This window comes from Apaloderma vittatum, unplaced genomic scaffold (assembly GCF_000703405.1).
Source record: "Apaloderma vittatum isolate BGI_N311 unplaced genomic scaffold, ASM70340v1 scaffold12852, whole genome shotgun sequence".
Lineage (NCBI taxonomy): Eukaryota > Metazoa > Chordata > Aves > Trogoniformes > Trogonidae > Apaloderma > Apaloderma vittatum.
Genome location: NW_009704210.1, coordinates 20,956 through 29,210, shown reverse-complemented (window position 1 = coordinate 29,210; position 8,255 = coordinate 20,956). Strand labels below are relative to the sequence as shown.

At 50.4% G+C, this 8,255-nt stretch overlaps 1 protein-coding gene across 4 annotated transcripts in view; it reads right to left on the bottom strand.

The window, feature by feature from the left end:
- Positions 1 to 20: 20 nt before the first annotated feature.
- Positions 21 to 8,255, bottom strand: part of AP2M1 (adaptor-related protein complex 2, mu 1 subunit) — a 17,253-nt gene continuing 9,018 nt past the window's right edge. For 2 of the 4 annotated variants that reach the window (XM_009864966.1, XM_009864967.1), the window contains 7 exons: positions 5,738 to 5,873; positions 5,499 to 5,640; positions 3,143 to 3,262; positions 2,536 to 2,671; positions 1,722 to 1,819; positions 1,479 to 1,590; positions 21 to 1,132 (listed from right to left, as the gene is read on the bottom strand). In XM_009864966.1, the coding sequence (XP_009863268.1) occupies positions 998 to 1,132; positions 1,479 to 1,590; positions 1,722 to 1,819; positions 2,536 to 2,671; positions 3,143 to 3,262; positions 5,499 to 5,640; positions 5,738 to 5,873 (879 nt within the window). In that variant the 3' untranslated portion in view covers positions 21 to 997. Of the gene's footprint in view, positions 1,133 to 1,478; positions 1,591 to 1,721; positions 1,820 to 2,535; positions 2,672 to 3,142; positions 3,263 to 4,802; positions 4,815 to 5,498; positions 5,641 to 5,737; positions 5,874 to 6,341; positions 6,348 to 8,255 lie in introns of all 4 variants that reach the window. The other 2 variants (XM_009864962.1, XM_009864963.1) reach the window with 2 other exon arrangements.

Genomic DNA, 8,255 nt, shown 5'->3' with positions numbered 1-8,255 from the left:
AGAGAGCACAGGCGGCCTCCTCCGTTCTACGTACTTTATTAGATCCAGAGCTGGACAAATCACAAAGTGTACAAAATGGAGACCACACTACCAGAAGCGGGATTGTGGGGAGCAGCAGCATTCCTACGGCCCAGAAGCGTTTGGTACAAGTGTGGAGAGGGCAGGCCGGGGCAGGGGGCTCATAACGCCAACTGCGTTCTGGATCGCCCAGGGGAGACCCTGTCTGCATCCCGACAGAGCTCGGCTGGCCCGCGTGTCCCTGGGACAGAGGGGACACATTTCCAATTTGCTGAGAACGGACAGACCAGCAGTGGGTGGGGGGTAAGTGCTCCGAGACCTGAAATGCTGTGCTGCCCACATACACACCAGCAAGAGCCTAAACCCTCACCCGTTTTGGTCACAAACCTTCCCACGGCAGGACTCTATACTGACGACTTTGCAGGAAATAGAAGGTGGTGGCGAGATCTGGCGAGCCCACCGTCTCCTCTGGTGGAGGCCTGACAAACTCACCACACCCCAGGCATCTCAGACTGGCCAGCAACATCTACCACAACAGCAATAGCTAGTACAGAAGCCAGGATAACTTCAACTTAGATTTGTCCAGTCTATGTTTAGGTCTATTCTACGAGTACATATGCACAAGAACTTCAAAAATACTAGGATATGATGCAAGTAGTGAGACACCAACAGAAGAGGACTTTAATGGTGGACGTTCCCTAGAAAGATCACGAGAGGATGGGAGTTAGACTAGCCCTTCCCCACCCTGGGACGGGGAGCAGGAGGCCGACTGCGCCCCTGCGCACGACTGGGTTCTGAACTGCAGCTGCGACGTGGGTGGTGACTGAGCACGGGCAGGCGAGTCCGCTCCCAAGGTGAGCCACAGGGTCTTTCAATCTGCGTAAGAGGGGCCAGGCAGATGTTTTCTCTGAATGTAGTCGACAACTGAGGAGAGGCGGAGGATGGCTTGGAGAAGAGGGAGCCCGCCAGCCCGCTGGGGCTAGCATCTGGTCTCGTAGATCCCGCTCCGGCCGATGTACCTCACCCATTTTATCACATCATGGTCACTGTAGTTCAGCTTTGGCTCAAAGACTTTCAGGTAGCGCACCTTCAGCCCTGAGGGCGCAAATGGGACCTACGGAGAAAGGGAAAGGATCGAGAAAGGGAAAGGCAGAGTGTTGAGACCAAAGGGTAAGGTGCTCTCTACAAATGCCAGAAGACCTCTGGGCTGTGCATCTAGAAATGGGACACCACTGCCCCCTCCCTACTCCCCGCAAGCACGGTGACAGACTCTAGAGGCTTTAAGGGCCATTTTCTTCCACTGGCTTTGCCACGTGGCTGGCCTGGTGTTAGGAAGAGTCATGTGTCAGCCTGAGAGAGGGAGAGCTCAAGCCTGTGCAATTCCCACAAGGGCAGAAGGGATCTGACTGACAAAACTTCTCTAAGGTTAGGTGTGCCCTGGAAGGCAGAAAGGGACTCACCTCAAAGTTCATGGAGATCGGGGGCCGAGCCCACTTCTTCTTGTCATTGGTGGGCAGCAGTTCAATCTCCGCACTGATCTGGGATTCCTTCATTCCAGCCATACGCTTTATCCTTTCAGAGAAAGCCCAGAAGAGAGAAGGTGCCCGAGTTCATTCTCCTGTTTGCTACATGTGCTCAGGGCAGACAGGAGCACTAAACAGACTCCATCCCTGCAGCATCCCAGACCCAACACACTCACTTACTTCCAGACAATGGCGTTCTCACTGGCCTTGTACTTTGCCTTCCCTTTCATACAGATGACTTGCACTCCACTGGTATTGAGGGGCGTTGGGATCCGGACCTGGAAGGCAGAGTCTGGTGAGCAGGGAGAAGGAGCCTGTAGCCCGGGCACTGCGCGCTCTTAGGGAAGAGTGCCTGCCCCAGATCCCTTGGCCTTCTCTCTCCCACCTCAGGGCACAGAGAACATCAGTTACCACAAGGTGTCCTAAGCTAGCTCTCTGCTTTCTTACTTTTAAGTACAGGTTCAAACATTTTTTCAGAATCCATGACAGTCAGTGAGGAACAGGGCAGAGCTCTCCCATGCAGGCTGCAGGAAACCTGGCCAGTGTCAGGCAGCTGAGCTCAGAAAGGACGCCAGGCTGGCCAGGGAGGTCTTGCTGCACCAGCCTCTGGAGAGTCGAGGTGACTAAGCTGCAAAGCCACCCTTAGCCTGTCTTACACAGCTTGTCACCTGCTGCCTGCCTGACAGGCCACCGGCAGACCACACAGACAGAATGCAAACATTTCACCACGGCCAAGACATTAAGTGAACAGCTGCTGCAGGAAATGAGGCCTCTGCCAAGGTGGCTGTGCAACCGAAAACAACTTCCACCTCCCTAACTCTGTGGCAGTCTCCTTCCACAACAAAGCATCACCATGCACTTGTGGGACATTCAGTTCGCTCCTGTAGTCCTGTACAAGCTTGACAACTCCTCTGTGAGGACTCCACAGCAAGGAACTTAAAAAGTAGAGGCACAGTCCCCAGGCACAAGAGACCGTAGGTTTTTATTCTCTTACCTCTATCTTCTGGGCCAGCAAGGAAGGTTTGAAATTTGATTTGATCACGACCTTCACTTCTAGCTTGGTCCGACCCACCTCCCGTACCAGTGGGATCACACGGAAGGGAAGGATAATGTCCTTAGTGGTTCGGTATCTGCAGGGATGGAAACAGCGAACTCTGAGGAGGAGTTAACTCCCTTATCACCTCAAGTTCTACCACTTTGGTAAAGAGACAGCCTCTGCATACAGGGAACAGCTTAGAAACATCAGGCAGAAAGGAAGCAGCAGTAAGATCCGTGCTGCCATAGGACAGCAGCAGTTTCTTGTGTCCCAAGTTTCATATTTGGTTCCTGTTCAAGGACACCTGTTTTAAGCACTTAAAAAATAATACAGCAAGCTAAAGGGTAAGAAAACTCACATCCAACACTACAGCTGTGGCAAAGAAAACCATGCAGCTTGGCTTCTACCACGTCTGTAACAGAAAGATTTGTGGGACATCCTACAGATTCCACTCTGAAAACAAGAAGGCAAGTGCTCAAGTGCTGCAGGTCTGCCTGAGAGCAGCAACACCACCCTAGCAGCAGGCAGATGCCAACACCAGCCTGCTCACCCCCCACCACAGTACCTCATGAGCTCAAACTCTCCATCAGGTGGAATGAAGCTGATGCTCCTCTCAGAATCAAACTTGCTGAGTCTCACGCACTGGTGGAAAGTGCAGTCGTCGATGGCGATTGACTGTTTGCCGCTAAAAACACAAGGCACAGTTAAGCAAGTGCACGCTGCAGCTCTGGTCTCTCAGCGCAAAGTCTGCCCAGGCAGAAACTACTCTACAGAGCATGTTGCCATCGCAGGTGTCCAGGAGATGGGGAGGCAGGGAGAGATTTAGGGGACAGCAGCCTCTTGGCTCAGACTTTCCTTGTTTTGCTACCACAAAAAAAACGTATTTCAGGAAGCTCGTTTGAAAGAATTCTCTCCCCAAAGAGGAGAGATATTAGAGGAGCACCTTTATGTCACAGCCAGTAACACAACACTTGGGTCTGCCTGCCAGCAGCACCTCAGTACCACCAAGGCAGCTCTGCTTGCCCAAGTCTTCTCACAGCACAGTTCAAAGGAGAAAAAACACTTTCCTGTCCACAAAGCTATCCCACTGCCACACAGCCAGGAGATGCCAGGTTCAAGACCTTCCTGTTGAGAATTCTCTTCACAGTTGTTGATTTCCCCACTGCTAGCAGGTGGCTTTAGAATGAACTGATTTGCCAAAGACCACACCATTACACCATAAGAGTTTGTATCTCTCAGAGATCTACACAGCTGCCAGCCTAACCTGCCAGCACTGAACTTCTGCTGGGTTCTAGTTTCTGAGACTGCTACAGGTCCTGAGGTCAGCCAAGAACTCTCAGCTACCAAGAGGGACCAGAAAATGAGAAGGTGGTAGCAACACAACAGGCAGCAGCTCAGAGAAGGTGCAGCACTGTAGCACTGCGATATATCTACTCTCCCTCAACTGCTGGGAGCAACAGCACAATCATGCAAGTGTGCTGAGAGAGGATATGAGCACTAAAAGCAGGTTCAGCTGTTCTAGAAACCACAATTTTCTGTACAAAGAGAAATCAGATTGACCTCAGCCTGGCTGCTCACTTACACAACCCAGTGGATAGTTTGTGCTTCTCGAGGAAAGGCAAACTCCCACTTAACTGTTGGTCCAGCCAGTGTTAGTAGACTAGTTCCTGGTTCTTTGGAAAACTGCTGGCAAAGTCCTGCTGACTAGCACTGCTCCAGGTTTCAGGCAGCACTACTCGGGTGTTTGCACTGCCATGTGCAAAAAGCAACAGCTGGCAGCTGTCCCTCTTGGTCCCCTGGTGACTAAATGCTGCTGGAGATATCTCTCAGTTCTCACCTACTGGAGAACCCCCTGGCAAGAGCCCCCATTCATCTTGCTTCTTTAACTCAAGAAAACAGCACATTTACAGGAAAGGCACTCACAGGTTACCGAGTCTTCAGAGGCCTACAGAGATATGTTTTCACTAGAGTATACCCCCACTGGGCAGCCACCTGAGGCTCACCCATTTTACTCGCTAGACTCAGGTGTAGGAAAGATGGCTTAAAAGGTGACAGTGAATTGATAGCTCTTGGCTTGGTTCTGAGAGAAATGGCAAATAGCAGCTCAGCTCTGTTTACAGGAACCGTGATGGAAAGTGTCTGAGACCCAAGTTACATGCACAAGTCACACAAAAGCAAGACACGGGGAAAGCAGAGTGCACACACAGCTGAAGCAGATTATCTACCTTCCCAATTCACTGGGGGTCAGCAAAGAAACCAAACCAAAACAACAACAACAAAAAAACAACCAAGAGAAACACAGTTGAGTCGCAAATTGTTAGTGAAAGAAAGCGGCAAAGTCCTTTTGCTTTTATCTCTTCCCCCCAAGCAGGAAGGCTAGAACAGGCCTAAGACCCGTTTTCAGTTCCAGTGCGGGTACTGACTGAGGTGCAGCTGGGAAGGAAAGTAGCCGAGCTCCCAGAAGGGATGAGCCCCCAATCCCCGGGGCCACTGACCACCTATACGTGAGCAGGACAGGCTCACCCAGCATTAGGCTGTCAGCTCTGCCAGGCCGTGGGCACAGCCCAGGAACAGCAGGGTAGGGTCGGAGAGCTTCCTTGGGAGCGCCACTACCACACCCTACGAGTGAGAGTCTCTGCGCTGACTAGAACTGCCAGAGACACAAACTCTGGGAAATCCTATCTTGGGGAAGTGTTTCTATCCACAAGAACTCCACACTTAACACTATGTTTCAACATTAATACTTGAAGAGCTGTAGAGAAGCTCTCTGTATCAAGGCCCTCAGATGGGTAGCTTGCATGATGACTGACATAGCCAGAGAAAAGTAGTAACATCTGAAGGGAAGAAAAGATCAGCTTTGTCTGTCAGATCAGAAAAACTGAGTCCCTGGTGGCAAGGGGCTTTACTCCAATGCCTCTTACCTTTTTCCCGTTTCATCCGCAGTCCCTTTGCCCTGTTTTTCAATTACAATCTTGTCATTCATGCCAAACTTGCACTCTGGCATCCCACTCAGATAACTCTTCATCACCACTCTGCCAGAGACATGGGCACTCAAAACCTGACCTGGTGTAGAGAAGAGCACAGTTCAGAACACTTACACAAATCCTCACTCACAAACCTTGAAGGGGAGAAGGATGGAAGCTCAAAACCTCCTACTTACCCTGAGGGGACATCAAGAGATTCACACTCTCCAGCACATCCAGAAAGAGTTCATTGCGACGATATTTGATCCCTTCACGTCTCCATCCAATCTGTCCGGTCACCTGGCTAGTGATCTGGGACTGCTCTTCCTTAGTCTGAAGGGAAGAAACGACATCTTAGATCTCTAGGTAAATTCAAAGACTACGAAACCTTGCTCTAAATCTAAAATCAACCACTTGTCTTTTTTTTTTTCCATACAACTTCTTTTGACACTTATATATGGGAGCTGTCACACATCCCCATGATTTGGTCATCTTCTCCTCAATATGGCAAATCCTGTGCCTAACAAAATCGTCCATTAGACTGCATCTACACTGGGGGAGGCATCTACACCAGTGACATCAATCCACATTAAACAGAGAAGCAGCTGAAAGGCCAGTTCACACCCTTATCCAACATGACACCGTAGAGCCACAGGACAACCAGGCCCCAATGGCTGCTAATGTCTGCAGTCACTAGAATGACACAGCAACACTAATTGAAGATACATCTAACAGCATCCATGCTCTAAGCCTCCTAAAAGCACTAAGGACTGTGTTGAGAGGCACAGGGAGGTTTCCTACCTGATGCTACAGGCGGGGTCCAGTCACACGCAGAAAGTCAAGAAGTAGATGTATAGCAGCAAGGGCGGCGCACGCGGGGTTAACAGGCAAGCAGGTCAACAGCAAGAAAAGGGAGGAAGGGAGAAAGAGGCAGGTTAGGCTTAAGGCTACTTCAGGACAGGAACAAAGCAGGCCAGCTCATCATTAATTAGGTAGATAATTAGCACAAACAAGGCAAGGAGCTTTGACCTTTAGCTCTCCTCAGGAAACACAGCACTCCTAGCAGTGAAATGGTTTTTCAGACTTGTCCCGTTAGGCACCACCCAAATCCAAGGTGGAGCAGAGGGAGCAAGAGACAGGCCAAATATCCCTCTCAGTAATGCTCGGAGGCAGAGCAGACGCCTCATGTTGCCATTCCTAAAGCAAGCCCTGGGCACAGACGCCCAGACCATGCGAAGTACCAGGCATCCACGGCCGCAGGCAGCCGAAGCACGGATCCTGTATAAAGTGATATTCTTGTTAATTCTGCCTCTTCCACCACGACGGCTGCGCAGCACGGAAGCGGGTCCCACCGCTGCAGCCTGGCGCTGGGCCCGCAGGGGGGCAGTACGTGATCTCAGCTCTAAAACAGCGGCGGTTTGGCTTCACACAGGCTCTTGCCACTCCTTGAGAAAGCAGAGCCATTATTACAACATCTAAGAAACAGTTTTATACTCCCCTGGGAACCGCCTAGGTAAATCATCAATACAGAGCAAAGTACTTCCCTTGTCTGTCCCACAAAAAAAGAAAAAAAGCGCCTCCTTATCTGCTTTGTTCAGGCTTAAGAGGAACAAGAGGCACAGGTAGACAGAATACCCAGTTCTCTGGCTTCCAAAAGGACACTGATTATGTGCTGACATTCTCATCTCCTGCGACAGCTTCAGTGCCACCAAGCTCTGCTGCTCGCTACAGAAAGTGACTGGATGGACCTGGACACAGACGCCTGTGCAGCACTGAAGGTGACTCAGTAGCACGAGCGTTCCTGAAGGGAGGGACTAAAGGCACCCAGATCTGAAATTTCTCATGACTGAGAGCTTCCCTGAGCTGGACAAGTCAGCTAAAAAGGGGACAAGAATATCCAACTTCTTGTACTCAGTTGCTGACTAGGTTAAAGGCAGGCAGCTAACAGCAGGTCTCCTCAGCTCTTGCAGCTGGTGGCATCCCCCTCCTCAATTTCAAAAAGCAACACCAGTATTTTAGCACTAAAAGAAGCCCACGGTTTGGGGAAGTGCTGTAACTAAGAGTTGACCAACTCACATTCCCAGAAAGCACTGGGAGGGGAAGAAGACTACATCAATCACCTAGTGCATAAAGTCTGGACAGATACAGACAGGATCTGAGGAGCAAACACAGCTCCTCCTCAAGCTCTAACAGCAGGTTTAGCCTCTGCTGGAGGAAAATACTCAAGGCGATCCCTGCACCAGTTCCGATACAGGACATCAGCGTGGCCAGCAGCCTTATCTGTGTAGCGAGCTCCCTCATGGGTAGGGACTAGAAGTGAAACCACATTGCACTGCAGCATCTTATAAACCTGCAGGCAACGTCCCCCTGTTCCCAGACCATGGGTGTTTTTCCCTTGGTAAGCAACGCAGCAATATCAGGCTCACTTTTGGGCAACGTCCCCCTGTTCCCAGACCATGGGTGTTCTTCCCTTGGTAAGCAACGCAGCAATATCAGACTCACTTTTGGGAAAAAAAACCAAACCAAAACAAAACACAACAAAATAGATCTTGCATTCCAAGATCACCAGCTGTGAAAAAGACCACCACAGCCATACAGGGTGGGCATTCACAGCACAGCAGCTCAGCACACCTTAAATCTTTCATTGAGAACAAAGTCAAAATACTGAGTTTGAAAGGTCCTCTATAACTGTGGATTTTGCTCCCTAAATTCAGC